This window comes from Lepus europaeus, chromosome 1, assembly GCF_033115175.1.
Source record: "Lepus europaeus isolate LE1 chromosome 1, mLepTim1.pri, whole genome shotgun sequence".
In the NCBI taxonomy this organism is placed as follows: Eukaryota; Metazoa; Chordata; class Mammalia; order Lagomorpha; family Leporidae; genus Lepus; species Lepus europaeus.
This window is the reverse complement of record NC_084827.1, coordinates 43,758,946-43,774,057: the sequence shown is the minus strand read 5'-3', so window position 1 is coordinate 43,774,057 and position 15,112 is coordinate 43,758,946. Positions and strand designations below refer to the sequence as shown.

The following is a 15,112-nucleotide window of genomic DNA, read 5'->3' as shown; positions in this document are numbered from 1 at the left end:
GGGTTTCTTGGTTTCCTTTTATTTCCTTAAATGTACAGGTTTTTTTAAGTCTCTCCTTGACTGGTGTAGGAATGACGAGCAGAAAGACCTAACTCCTAGCCTGCCACTTACTAGCTCTGCGACCCTGGGCAGCTCGCTGACCTTCTGCAAGCCAGGTGTGCATGGGAATGGACACTCAGACCATGGGCAGGTGTAAGAGCTGCAGGAGCTGACGTGTGCAGAGCAGCACGTTAATACAGCACCTCGCACACATCAAGTGAAGGCTCTGAGGCTTGTTGTTTCCATAAATTTTCTGATTTCAAGTAATATTTTACTTCTTTACATCATTTCTATACCTAACTCCATGTTTTTAAATTCGTTACTCTATACTTTAAAGAACAAGGGTGACTACCACCTCTCAACCTCTGACATGATCTGGCTATCTCTTTCTCTGTATGTCCCTTCTATCCCTAGTCCTATTAATCTCTCCCTTCTTCCCTCCCTCCCACCATCATGTATGCTCTCGCTCTCTCACTCTCTTGCTCTCTCATCCAGAAGAACACAGACGTTTGCCCAAATGTTGCACATTGGTGGAACTGCCCATGTCCCACCAGGCCTGTCTAAGTTCCATCCTGGGAGGCAGAAGGAGCAGAGCTTGCTCTTTAAGTCAGTGTTCACCCAGTGAAGCAAGTATTAGAGGAGGAAGCGTGCACTCTACTTTTCTTTAAAGATTGTATTATTGGCCGGCGCCGCGGCTCACTAGGCTAATCCTCCGCCTGCGGCGCCAGCACTCCAGGTTCTAGTCCCGGTCGGGGTGCTGGATTCTGTCCCAGTTGCTCCTTTTCCAGTCCAGCTCTCTGCTATGGCCCGGGAGTACAGTGGAGGATGGCCCAGGTCCTTGGGCCCTGCACCCGCATGGGAGATAGGGAGAAGCACCTGGCTCCTGGCTTCGGAACGGCACGGTGCACTGGCCATTGGGGGTGCGAACCAACAGCAAAGGAAGACCTTTCTCTCACTGTCCACTCTGCCCATCAAAAAAAAAAAAAAAAGATTTTATTATTTATTTGAGAGGTAGAATCAGAGAGGGAGAAACAGAAAGAACAGTCTTCCATCTGTTGGTTCCCTCTTCAAATGGCCAAAACAACCAGAGCTGGGCCAGGCCAAAGCCCGGAGCCAGGAGCTTCTTCCAGGTCTCCCACGTGGGTGCAGAGGCCCAAGAAGATGGTTCCATCTTCTACTGCTTTCCCAGGCCATTAGTAGAGAGCTGGATTGGAAGAGGAGGAGCCAGGACTTGAACCAGCACCCATATAGGATGCAGGCACTGCAGGCAGAGGCTTAACCCCATATACCACAGCACTGGCCCCACACTGTATTTTAAACCTCAAATCAGTAAATTGGTATCATGAACATGTCACTAGCAATGATTCAATGTAAAGCTTTAACACAGTAATATGCATTGCTTTTATATTTGGGCTTACGAAATACTTTTATTTCCATCATCTGAAACTCTGTAGACAATATGCACTATTATCCCCGTTTTACAAGTTCATTTATTCTCATTTATTCAGCAGGTGTTTCTTGAGTGCCTGTCATGTCCTGGGGATGCAGCAGTTAAACACACAAGAAAAAAGGTCCTCACCCTCACGGACTTTGTATTTTCCTGGAGGATATAGGCAGTCAACCAGTAAACACTGAGCAGTGCTGTGAAAAAAGCGAAGCCAGATAAGGGGGAGGGGGGATGAGGTTGCTCTTTGAGGTAGGGTGTCAGGAAAGGTGATATCTGGGTGACATGAGTGAGGTTTAGGGACTCCGGCGAGTTCCAGCCTGCTCCTAAAACTCAGTATTCTGATAGCCAGAGTGTACTCTTTCCATTAGCTCACACCTAGGTCTCTATACAGTCATGTGATAAATGTCAGTCTTTGATTGGATCCAATGGCTAATCCTGTTCAGTTGCCAGTTACAAATAATTTGATTAAATGTGAAATGCTTACACTTAGGTTTCTGTCTTAAAAAAAAAAAAAAAGATTTATTTATTTGAAAGACAGAGTTACAGAGAGACAGAGGCAGAAGCAGAGAGAGGTTTCCATCTGCTGGTTCACTCCCCAAATGACCGCAATGGCTGGAGCTGGGCTGATCCAAAGCCAGGATCCAGGAGCTTCTTCCAGGTCTCCCACATGGGTGCAGGGGGCCAAAGACTGGGACCATCTTCCACTGCTTTCCCAGAGACATTAGAAGGGAGCTGAATCGGAAGTGGAGAAGCCAGGACTCGAATCAGCGCCCATATGGGATGCCGGCACTGCAGGCAGCAGCTTTGTCCACTACACCATAGCGCCAGCCCCACATTTTTCTTTTTAAAAATAGACCAATAGGTTAAAATGCACATTTCACCATAATTTCTACTTAGTACCTTTCTTTCCCTATTTCATTGCACCCAAAAATGTTTGTTTTCTCCCATGTGAGAGAGCTCAACTTAAAAAAAAAAAAAAAGTATTTACTTTTCTGAAACTTGGCTATTGAGAAACCTTATCTTTCTGAAACTTTTCCAAAGCCAAGCAAATAACAAATACCTACCTACCTACCTAATCTCTATGTAATCATACCATTTTAGTCATCTGTGAATCTTATTGAAAAATTGTCTCAAAATAGTGATTCGCTCATAGTTCTCAGCCTAGGTTGGGCTCAGCTGGTTGGTTCTTCTGGGCTCACTTGGGGGTCTCTCATGTGTCTGAAGGTGTGTCTGCTGCTAGAGGGTCAAGAGGGTTTCATTCACACGCCTGACAGAACCTGGTTGGAGTGGCAGGAGCAGCTGTGGGCTGGCTAGCTGGCATATTCTCTCCACATGGTGTCTCTAGCAGAGTCCTGAGACCCCAGTGCATGGAACTCAGGGCAAGCAGAGAATTGGCCAGGCCTTACATAAGCATGTGTACAATATCACTTCCACCACATTCTGTCGATCAGAGCAAATCAGAAGGGCAGACTAGAGTCAGCCCAAGGGGAAACATATTCCATATGTGGACGGGAGAAGCAGCATGCAGTACAAGTATGGTAGGAACGACTGGTGGCCGTGCTTGAAAACAAACTGTCACCCTTATCTTTTAGACATGAAATGTATTACACTGCATTGCCCAGAAAGGAGTGTTGAAGTGTTGAAGACTTAATGATGGCAGTATATCTTGATTTTTTATTTACTTTCCTTAACTTGTTGTGAAATACATCTTTTTCTTACATTTGTGTTCCTCAAGCCCAGACCTGCTGCTTGGTCTCCCCTGTCAGTTAACGCTTAGGCAGCCAAGTACAGTGAAAACCATTTTATAGTCAGACCCTTTGTGTTTAACTCCCTGCTCCGTCTTGGAAAAAATCAGTTAACTTCTACAGTCATCCATTTTTCTTCATCCTTAAATTAGGATAATAATGGACCTATCTGATAGAATTGTTTGGAGGGGGAATGAGATGGCTTAGTTAAGGCATGTAGCATCGAAGGGGTCCTGAACACATCAGAGCTTCCTTTCTCTTTCTCTCCTCCCTTTCCTTTACCCCAAAATTTGAAACTTCCCTTCTGTCACTGTGCCGTGACATAGTGAGAAAGATGGGGAAGAGGTGCATGCTATTTGTGGTTTTGTTGTACTTAGCGGATGAGCTGTTGACCTTGTTCAAGCTGCCTAACCTCATTATGTCTAATCTGGAAAATGGAGTTTACACTGGTACCTTGTTCACAAAGCTATTAGACATAATTAAATGAGCACAGAACCTGGCACAGAGGAGGTGCCTAATGAATGGTTGTCATTGTGATACTTACTGTCCATCAGCTGGGTGATTATTATTGTTGTTTAGCCCAAGTGCCTTGAACTGGAGCAGGATGCCTTTGAAAATCCTCATTGACCCTTCCCCAGTAACATCAAGGGAATCCTTGTTCTGTTTCTTTAAGACAAGGATCCCAAACACCTGTTAAGGCTGGACCACAAAAGCTGGGCTCCCCATTGTGGGATTCGAGGAGTCACGCTTTGGGCTCCCTGAGGCTCACAGGATTCCCAAGGGGCATCATCTTCTGCTGTTGGTTTTCCTCACCCAGAGGGGGAACATGGGGAGAGGTAACATTCTCAGATTCCTCACATCAAGTAGCAAGAGGAGTGCCCATGTCACAAGGACATCGATTCTCCTCGGAGGGAGCCCTTGTCCGATAACCTCCCCACCCTAGACTTTGGTTCAAATGTCTTGTGGCATCTGAGTATTCCTCTGGGCCTCTTTGCTTCCTGGTCCTGAGTCTTACTTACACCTGTCCATGGGGTGCCATGAGGTGTGCGGTTACTCCCTGTCCAAATAAAACGGTACCCGATCTCTGCAGATTAACCCTCCAGGGCCTCCAAGGTAGCCCTCTGTGTCCAGCAGGGCCCTCCAGGGAACACAGGTGTCCAGGTGTGGGTCACCTCCTTGACAGTGCCCCTCAGAAATGCTGCCCTCCCATCTCGGGCTTTTTCCTTAGAGTCACAGCACTCAAGTTAAAGCCATCTTGGTTTTCCAGGCTACTACCTCCAGCCAATCCAGACACCAGCCTCTTCCACCTCGTGTATGTGGATGCCATTGCCATAGCCATCGTTGGCTTTTCAGTGACCATCTCAATGGCCAAGACCTTGGCAAATAAACATGGCTACCAGGTTGATGGCAATCAGGTAAAAACCACCTGTTTCCTGCAGAAGTTTCATAGGACAGTCATTGTGCTCTGTTAGGGAAGGCACAAGAATGAAATTTATCTATCCTGGGGGAAAAACATTTGTTTTGGTGATGGACCTATTTGAAACATGTGTTTATTCAATAGTACAATCTTTTTTCATTATTTGTGAGCATTAAGTAATCAGAACCCTGGGGTACAGAGTCCTGCCTCACCTCAGGCGTGAAAGTCTGGCTACAAACTTGAAATCTCCAATCTGCAGCCTATTCCTAGAGATGTTGTCCCTATTTTTAAGGATTTGTTTATTTTAATTTGAAGGGCAGACTGTGTGTAAGAGAGGGAAAGATGCCTTCCACCTGCTGGTTAACTCCCCTAATGGCCACAACAGCTGGGGCTCCCCAAATAGCTGCAATGGCAGAAGCCAAGAGTGAGGAATTCCATCTGGGTATCCCATGTGGGTGACAGGGACCCAAGTGCTTGGATCCAAGTACAGGTGCCTTAGCAGGAAACTGGATCAGAAGTGGAGCAGCCAGAACTCAAACCACACTCTGTTCGGGGAAGTTGGCCTCACATCAGCCGCTTAACCCACTGCCCCACAATGCCAACCCCATCCCTGTCTTTGTAAAATCATTGCTTGCAAGTAAAATATCTTTCCAGAAGGATTTTTGCTCCACAGGAAGGCTTACCTTCGTTCCTTAAGCTTTGGGTCTGTAACTCATCACTCAAACTCCACAGTATTCTCTAAGCTGTCCCCTCTTGCTGCATGGCCACAAAGGTGCGATGTTGAATCCAAACCCCATGAGTTCTAATCTTGGTGTGCCGATGTCTGTTTTGCACCTTGTGTATGTCTAAAGGAAGACGAGATGCTCCACCTTCATGGGAACTTCAGTGATCAAACTAGAAGTACCAGAAATAGCCTTAGGAGCAGGACTCCCCAGTCCCAGAAGACTGGCACGTGCTCATCAGTGAGCAATAACCCAGGCATTTGAGAGATGCCAGTGGCCCTAGATATCAAAACCTTCCTATTTATCCCTTTTACTGGACTTCCGTTCAAGAAACAAAGTATTATTTGTGTAGAGAGAGTGTTTGATAAGGCGGCACTGGGCAGGAAGCATAACATTTATCTCCGACACAATAAAAATTCAACCTGTGTTTTCCCCCACCATGAAATATGCCCTACTTCCTATTTTGAACTGATGCTAAACAAGTTCTTATCTCTGAAAAGAAAATGAGGAGACAGCAATCCTACTGAAAGTGTGTAGTCAGTGGACTCTCAGGCGTCTCTTGCTGAAGAATGATCTGTCTCACTCATGTCTTGTTTGCTTGTGGCAAAGGAACTCATTGCCCTGGGACTGTGCAACTCCATTGGCTCACTCTTCCAGACGTTCTCAATCTCCTGCTCTTTGTCTCGGAGCCTTGTGCAGGAGGGAACCGGAGGGAAGACACAGGTGTGTATGCTACAAGCCTCTAACAGCCACTGGCATGAGCGGTGATTAAATTGTCATCTCCCGATCCTATGCTGAACCCAAACAAAGCTACTCTGCCTGCAGATCCATGTTCCAGGGAGCTGGGTAGTGAATCAGAGAAAGGCATGACTGGTTGAAGCGAATCACCAGGAACTGAATCTGTAGGAAAGAGGGGTAGTGTCCAGTTAAACTGGAGAGTTCCAGAGCACTCCCTGCTGTCAGGGACCCTCCTGTTCAGACGTGGGATGTTATCATGAGAGCTGAGACCACCAAGGGCAGGAGGCCAGCACTAGTGACACGGACGTTTCTGTAGTGATGGAAATGTTTGATGTTTGCGCCATCCAGTGTGGCAGCCAGTAGCAACAGGCAGCTCTTGAGCACTTGAAATGTGGCTACTGCGATCAAAGCCTGGACTTTCATTTTAATTTTTGAAAGGTTGAATAGCCACATGTGGCTTGTGGCTACCCTATGGGACAGCAAACACTGTCTGAACTCTTCCGGCCCTGGTGGGCCTCAGCTCTGAGAAAGGCATTTCAACTGGAATGTGGAAGCATTTCAGCTTTTGCATAAAAGCTAGAAGAGGACCCAGAGCTTCTAAAAGGGTGTGGGCAGGAGCTATAGGTTATGTGGTGGTTTGGACACTTTGTTTGAATCTGTATTTTCTTGATCATTTTCTTGAAAATCACTTGATTTTCAGTGGCTATCAAATGAATAAGACCAACCTGTGCCACTTAAGTCCCCTCAAAGTGCCTCCTTGTGTTTTCTCATTCAGCTTGCAGGTTGTTTGGCCTCCTTGATGATTCTGCTGGTCATCTTAGCCACTGGATTCCTCTTCGAATCATTACCCCAGGTGTGCAGCATGGACTTGGTGTGAGGTCTGGCCATATGTAGAGATCTTGCACTTTTATTTGCATATATTTTTGAGGCTGTCTTAGGGAATTTTAAGCAGTAACCCTAGCAAGGTGGTATGAGAAAGGGTCAAGGCTGAGCTCAAGGTCATGCTCCGTCATCTGTTGATACCTGCTCACGGGACCTTGGGGACACATCTCAACCCCTTATCTCCAAGAAGTGGTTTGGACTGGCTGGTCTCCAATCTCTCCCCTCTTTGACTCCTGTGGCCTTATGCCTTCATTAAAAATGGAGTGGCCTTCACTCATAAGATATTTGCATTTAATCTAATAGAGATCAGGAACAATATAGAGAAAGTCACCGTGGCAGAAGACTCTGGATGAAATCACTCCTTGAGTCCCAAGTCTAATTCTGAACCTCTTGGCCAGGTATGCTTCTAGGAGATCAGTCTGCTTTTCCCAGGCCCACTTTGGCCAGCCACGTCCTGAAAAGCCAAGTGTTCATGGCTGCAAGTTAGCATCAGTGTCAGGTAGGAAGCGAGTGGGGAAGTCAGCAGCAGGACAGTGAGGAACCAGCAGAGGGCACCAGAGAGGAGGCACCTGAGCACCTGTGCTGTGTTTCAGGCGGTGCTGTCAGCCATCGTGATCGTCAACCTGAAAGGCATGTTCATGCAGTTTGCAGATCTCCCCTTTTTCTGGAGAACCAGCAAGATAGAGCTGGTAAGTAACAAAGCTGATCAATAGGTTAATGCGTTCCAGCAGCAAACGCGATCAGTGCCAATGCAAGTGTGAAAAAGAGAAGTTAATGTGGTTGTTACCTACAACACCCAGTTATTCTGGGTCAACATAGCTCGCACGTGTATGTGTTTAACTCTTAGGGTTTTTTTGAGAGACAGACGGAGACAGGAGAGCTCCCAAGCACTGGTTCACTCCCCAGGGGCCTATAACAGCCAGGGCCAAAGCTGGGAGCCTGAAACTCAATACAGGCCTCCCATGTGGGTGGCTGGAACCCAATTACGTGAGCCAGCACCAGCTGCCTCCAAGGGTGCGCATCAGCCTGAAGTTGAAGTCGGGAGCCAGATCCTGGCACAGAGTCCAGGCGCTCCAGTGGTGGGACCTGGACATCCCCCGCCCGCCCCCTTCTGGAATTTCCCAGGGATTCCCCACGCACTTTTCCGCCTTTGTCTAGACGATCTGGCTCACCACCTTCGTGTCCTCCTTGTTCCTGGGCTTGGACTACGGTCTGATCACGGCTGTGATCATCGCGCTGCTCACGGTGATTTACAGAACACAGAGGTGAGTGAGCGGCTGAGACCACGTCGTGCACTCCTAAGTGTGGAGCGAGGCTGCAGCTGGGGAAAGTGGAGCCCTTGGGCTGTTTCCGGTGAGCGTGCCAGGAAGCTGTAACACTCCCGCGGGATGTCGATGAAACAAAATGCCAAACCGATCATCTGGTGCTCTCCTGGGTCGCAGTTCGGACTTGCGTCAGCGACTGTGTTATATAAGAGCCTGAGACCCATCACGGTTCCTGCCATGTGTGGCCCAGGGGTAGCCTGGGTTTCCTCCCCACATCTGAGGACAGCGTACGTTCTTGCGATTTGCTTGGGCACCAGGGGCCAATGTGAGTTTTAGCTGATGTGGACCTCAGGTATCAGATGCAGCCCCCCCCCAGTGTCCCCTCCTCCCTGGCCATTACTCCCTGTCATCCCCTCCTTCTAACAGGAAGCTGGACTCACTGGAGAAGGTAGAAAGTAGCCTGTAAAAAAAAATACTGTTTATGACAAAGACATCGCCATAAAGGTGAAAAGGAAATGTTTCAGAGAACAGCCTAGATTTTTTTTTTTTTTAATAATAGATGTATTTGTTTGTTTGAAAGGGAGACAGAGGCTGGTGCTGTGGCATAGTAACCTAAGCCTCCCCCTGCAGTGCTGGCATCTCATATGGGTACCAGTTCAAGTCCCGGCCAGCTCCCTGCTAATGTGCCTGGGAAAGCAGTAGAAGATGGCCCAAGTGCTTGGGCCCTTGGACTCATGTGGGAGACCCGAATGAAGCTCCTGACTCCTGGCTTGCGGCCCTCTGAGGCATGAACCAGCAAATGGAAGATTCATTCTCTCTCTCTGTCTCTTTGTCTTTCCCTCTATCTCTGTAACTCTGCCTTTCAAATAAATAAATCTTTAAAGAAAAGCAGGGAACATCTCCTTTAATAAGGCACGATATAGAATTAAAATTCTTTGTTTTCCTTACAGAATAGAATTTGATGGTTTCAGATAATAAAGTTAGAAGTTATACAAAGATTTTTAAAATTTATTTTTAATGCTTTTTATAAGAAAAATATTCATTTATTTATTTGAAAGAATTAGAGATCTTCCATCCACTGGTTCACTCCCCAGATGGCCACAAATGGCCAGGACTGAGCCAGGAGCCAGGGGCTTCATTCGGGTCTCCCACATGAATGCAGGGGCCCAAGCACTTGGGCCATCCTCTGCCGCTCTCCCAGTCACATTAACAGGGTGCTGGATTGGAAGTGGACCAACCAGGAATCGAATTGGCGCTCATACAGGATGCTGGTGTTCAAGGTTGGCAGGTTAACCCGCTGTGCCACAAAGCCAGCCCCTGGACAAAATTTTTGTTTGTTAAGATTTATTTATTTATCTGAAAGGCAGAGTTACAGAGGGGCAGAGGCAGAGAGAGAGAGAGAGAGAGGTCTTCCATCCACTGGTTCACTCCCCAAATGGCCGCAACGGCTAGAGTTGGGCCAGTCTGAAGCCAGGAGCCTCTTCCATGTCTCCTACGTTGGTGCAGGGGCCCAAGGACTTGGGCCATCTTCTACTGCTTTCCCAGGCCACAGCAGAGAGCTGGATCAAAAGTGGAGCAGCTGGGACTGGAACCAGCTCCCCTATGGGATACCGGCACTACAGGTGGTAGCTTTACCCACTATGCCACAGCACCAGCCCCTGGACAAAGTTTTTTAATACTATATTTCTTTCTCTGTGATATAATTAACAAAAAGTGATGGCTGACTTATGTTCTGTTTTTGGTTGCTGATTCTGCTGGGTCTCAAAGTTCGAGTTGGAGCCCCAGCCTTTGGGACACTTGTTCGTGCTCCACTGTCTTCTTTTCCTATAATTAGGGCACTTTTAGGAGACAGCTGGTGGCGCCTTGGCCTTGGCCTTGGCCTTGTGTCCCAGGGCCTAGTTTCCTTTGGAGCATGAACAGTATGAGACAGCCACTTCTTTCAGCACACAGCTCCCATATGCCTCTTCCAGGCAGGCATTGTGGGGGCCAGAAATGTGATGGATGTTCAGCCCCTGCCTCCAGAGAGCTCAGAGTTTGCCCAATGTTATGAGCAGTCAGTATAATCTTCATTGAGGGTCATGTCTGTTCCCAGGGCAATGCTAGACTCAAGGGTATTACAGGAAATAAGACATGGTCCTTCTCTTCGGGAGGTCACGTTTCCCTGGATGACAGCCACGCCATAATGATGAGGGCGATGTCAATAGTGACAGTGAAGTGACAGTGCCCCTGAATTATCACAGCTCCTCTGTGGCTGGCTCTGTGGGGAGACCGATGCTTTATATCACCTCCCCCCTGCAACACAGGGACTCCTAGCATCCCCGTTTCCCAGATGTGCAAACTGAGGCCTAGAGTGAGTGGGTAACTTCCCCAGGTCGACAGTAAGTGATGAGGCAATGACTCACCCCTGGGTTTTTTAGGAATCTGGAAGCAGTCGCTTCATTAGCATGTCATACTCCACAGTGAGAAGTGTGTCTGTAGGTGTGAGCAGGGCGAGTGGGACGATGAGCCTGACACACGCCCAGAGAAAAGCCCCCGGGAGCTCACGGCAAGAGATTATCTTGCTCCTGGTGCTGTAAAGGAAGTCATAAGGACTTGGCCTTTGCTGGGAGCAGCAGTCTTTGGACTGGGTGATATGGGATCCCAGGGTACTGCGCGTGGCCTGGGAGGCTCATTCTTCCCCTGCCTGTTAAAATCCTCATCCTTTGAGGCCCAGCTCCCCGGCCAGAGGGACCTCAACTTCCCCTGCATCCAGCAACAGGATGCCCTGGGAAGGTGGGGGGGGGCGCCCTCTGCAGAGGCTGCAGGCAAGGATCATTTGTCTGCTGAGTTGCTAGCAGATGCACGCGTCACATGCACACGTCACATGCACACGTGAAATGCACACATGACATGCAGACGCACAAACCCCACATCTGAAGCGCATGCGGCGCCTGCACCCAGTGGTATCTAACGGCCTCTCTGTCTCCAGTCCGAGCTACAAAGTCCTTGGACAGCTTCCAGACACCGATGTGTACATTGACATAGATGCGTACGAGGAGGTAGGCCCCTTCTCTGCTGTTCCAAGAGGTGGTAAGCGTGTGCTGTGAGCTGCCAAGTAGTACTTTGACCCAGAACGGGAAGTTGGGATGAAGAGAAGGGCGGCTTCGCGGCCAAAGTGAGAAGTCAGAGCCTGTACCCTCTGGATTCAGCCATGTCCGTCACGGGCATTACCTGCTCAACCTCCTAGTGTTTCTTTTTCCCAATTTTTAATGGGGAATTAAAATATGGATTGGCCAAATACGGACGCCAGGAGGCTGGCTTGCATGTGCATGGTTTTCTCCTGAGGAATCCCAGCCAGTGGCAAATTCCGATTTTGACCACGGGGAGTAGGGGTGGCGGGGCCATTGAATGATGCCTGTAGGTTCCCATGGTTTTGAACGTTCTTTTCTTCTGTGGGGTCTCAAAGACTGTTCCAGAATCCTTGAAAAATGGCTTTTGTTCATTTGTTTTGGTTCCTGCGCAGGAGGGACTTATTGGGGTCACTCTAAGGGGTCTGGAAATGAGACCGTGGTTGGGATTCCTCTTCTCTCCTCATTGCAAGGATCAGTGCTTCCCCCACTGCATCCTGGGGCTCTCGGAGGCTTCTCCGTGCCACCTGTCAACCACAGCTGCGTGCAGCTCTGTAGCCTTGGCCGGCCTGCCCCTCTCAGCCTGGCCGGCCGCCTGCCCACCCCCACCTGTCTCCTCCTCTCTCGTAGAGTAGGAGCGCGCTTCAGACAACTCATGGACGAACGGAATTAACGTAGGAGTTTGAAGTGCCCTTGGATTTGTCTCTTCCTTCTCTGTGCTTCAGGGGAACAATGACCCCGAGTCAGACGTTGAAAGGTTCCCTGCTTGGCACTCTCCCCTCCAGGGCGGGAGCGGAGTGGCCTCGCTGTGTCATGAAGCCATTCTGCAGGACTTCGGGGTTCCCGCTCCGGCTGGTGGAGGGCGGTGCCTGCAGCTCTGAGTCTGAAAAGTCTCCGTGTGTTAAGTGTGTGCGTATTTTACTCCTTAGGTGAAAGAGATTCCCGGTATAAAAATATTCCAAATAAACGCCCCGATTTACTACGCCAACAGCGACTTGTACAGCAATGCCTTAAAGAGAAAGGTGAGTGTGACCAAGTGTGAGCGATTGTTTCCGGGGCAGGAAGGTGCTTTGGGTTGACAGAGTGTCAGCAGCTACTCTGTTTCACTATTTCATCCTTAATCCTTTCTCCTTCCCCCATCACCCACTCCCCACACACTCCTCTTTTCGCTGATGGCAATATATATATATAATATAACTTGACATTTACCATTTTAACAATGCAGTGAGTAACATTAAGTATGTTTACATGGTGTTACATCAGCATGGCTGCTCGTATCCCTTATCATAAGGACAAAAGGTTCGTGGGAAAATCAAATTAAAAGAGAAGTTTGGGTGCAAACGTTTTGAAGTCTGTGCATAATTTTTCCATAATAGAAGTTTTCCATCAGCCTTCTGAAGACCTCGTGTATATAGTTTCGATTTTTTTCTGCGCACAAAATGAATTTTTCTTCTAATTCCACTTTCCATGAACTTTATGGAAATACTTTCATATGGTGCCTTTTCCAAAAAAAAAGGAAAGTGAACAAACAACCTAGATTTCCATACAACCTAGGTTTCATACTCTTGAGATCATATGGGGTTTCTGTGGTCATCATTAGAATCCAACCCCGCTCTGCCCCTTTTTTAGGAAAACCTCCCCATCTACCCACAGCATCTCTTCAGCATGAATCACAGGGTTTGGAGTTTGGTAAATAGCCATCCAAAAATTCTCTTTAGTACTTGAGCTTCTGGTTGTCTTGAATAAGGATCGTGAATAGGAGAGGCTGCTACTACTCTTCTAGTGAGGGAGGAGGAGTGGGCGTGTAGCCCAGGAGTTAAGCTGCTATCAGTGGAGACCCCCACATCCCACAGACGAGGACCTGCATTGCCTTCCTGGCCCTGCCTCCAGCTCCTGATTCCAGCTTCCTGCTAATGCAGACCGTGGAAGGCAGCAGGGGCTGGCTCATGTGCTTGCTACCTGCCACCCATGTAGGAGACCTGGATTCAGTTCCCAGATCCTGGCTTCAGCCCCAGGCCAACCCTGGCAGCTACAGGGGAGTAAACCAGTGGATAGGAGCAGTCTGGTGCTCACTGCGGCTCTTACATGCATGCTCTCACTCTCTCACTCTGCCATATATGTAATATGTGTGTATATGTGTGTATGTATATGTGTATATTTATATGTACATGTATGTGTATGTGTATGTTTGTAAATATATGTATTGTTTAAATATATGTGTATTTGTGTATGTGTGTATGCATGTGTATGTATATGTGTATATATGTGTGTATATGTTGTATAAATATAGGTGTATGTGTATATTTGTGCGTATGCATGTGTGTATATGTGTATATGTATCTGTGTATATGTATCTGTGTATATATGTGTTTGTGTAAATATGTGTGTTTGTGTACGTGTGTATGCATGTGTATATGTGTCTGTATATGTATGTGTGTGTGAGTATATGTGTGTGTATATGTATGTGACTGAGTTCAGGACATCAAAGGGAAAGGCAGAGCAAGGGCAGGGGTGATTCCTGGCATAGGAAGCAGTTCCCTGGAGGAGAGTGGAGGATTACTGGTGTTTGGGTACAGCTCTGGGAGCCAAGAAGTGACTCTGTGTCTGTTGTTCTTCCGTGAAGACTGGCGTGAACCCAGCAGTCATCATGGGAGCAAGAAGAAAGGCCATGAGGAAGTATGCTAAGGAGGTGGGCAATGCGAACATGGCCAACGCCACCGTGGCCAAAGCGGTGAGTGGCCTCCTCACCACGAGCTGCCCCTCTCTCCACCTGCAGTGGCCTCCGTCTGCATTCACGGTCCAGAAATTTCCACACCAGGAACGCTTAGAAATAGTCTAAGTGTCCTGTCGTACTACAGGTACATGAGAAGGTCAGTGACGGGGACGGTTTGGAGAGAAGGAGTGAAAACGTTTAAAAAAGAAAAATCACTGGTGCAGTTAGCTAAGCCACCGCTTGGGACAACCACATCCGATATCATGGTGCCCATCTCTCTCTGTCACTCTACCTTTCACATACATTTTTAAAAAACCTTTAAAAATAAACTTTTACCATCGCACTGTCCCTTAATAAATTTTGTCATCAGAACAAAGATTTACTCAAAAAAAAAAAAAAAGGTTGATTCAGCTGACAGTAGAAAAACCCAACAGCTAGATTTTTTACTGTTTAAGCTTACTGTTTATTGTTTACTGTTGAAGCTTACGGCAACCTGCAGCCTCTCAGGAACAGGAACTGTTTGGGGTATGGATGGCCAAGGAGATGGATTTCACTGGACCAGAAAGTGAGGGGAGAAGAGAACAGGACAGGCTGGGCTGTGACCCATGTTCTAGAGGGGACCTGGCAGGGTCAGTCGCTTGAGAACAGAAAGCTGACTTTCCGGTACCAGTGTTTCTCACAGCCCCGAGTGTGGGTTGTTGACCCAGTTCCCGGTTATGTTTCGCCTCTGGCAGGATGCAGAAGTCGATGGAGAAAACGCCCCCAAGCCCGAGGAGGAGGAGGAGGAAGTGAAATACCCGCCGATAGTCGTCCGAAGCACCTTCCCGGAGGAGCTGCAGAGGTTCATGCCGCCAGGGGACGGCATCCACACCATCATCCTGGACTTCACGCAGGTCAACTTCATCGATTCTGTCGGCGTGAAGACCGTGGCGGGGGTAAGCATCGCCTGGAACAGGCACTGAAACCTCCATGCCCCATGGCACCCTTGGAATAGCCGGGGAGCTCTCCCTGGCTTGCCCTTTCTGCTCTTTGGGAGC

At 48.1% G+C, this 15,112-nt stretch overlaps 1 protein-coding gene across 2 annotated transcripts in view; it reads left to right on the top strand.

The window, feature by feature from the left end:
• SLC26A5 (solute carrier family 26 member 5) overlaps window positions 1-15,112 on the top strand; it is a 32,495-nt gene that overhangs the window by 15,051 nt on the left and 2,332 nt on the right. The window contains exons 8-16 of one of the 2 annotated variants that reach the window (XM_062198870.1): window positions 4,499-4,646; window positions 5,980-6,093; window positions 6,884-6,961; window positions 7,584-7,679; window positions 8,149-8,255; window positions 11,224-11,293; window positions 12,292-12,384; window positions 13,986-14,093; window positions 14,810-15,010. In XM_062198870.1, the coding sequence (XP_062054854.1) occupies window positions 4,499-4,646; window positions 5,980-6,093; window positions 6,884-6,961; window positions 7,584-7,679; window positions 8,149-8,255; window positions 11,224-11,293; window positions 12,292-12,384; window positions 13,986-14,093; window positions 14,810-15,010 (1,015 nt within the window). The remainder of the gene's footprint in view (window positions 1-4,498; window positions 4,647-5,979; window positions 6,094-6,883; window positions 6,962-7,583; window positions 7,680-8,148; window positions 8,256-11,223; window positions 11,294-12,291; window positions 12,385-13,985; window positions 14,094-14,809; window positions 15,011-15,112) is intronic. The other variant, XM_062198875.1, reaches the window with a different exon arrangement.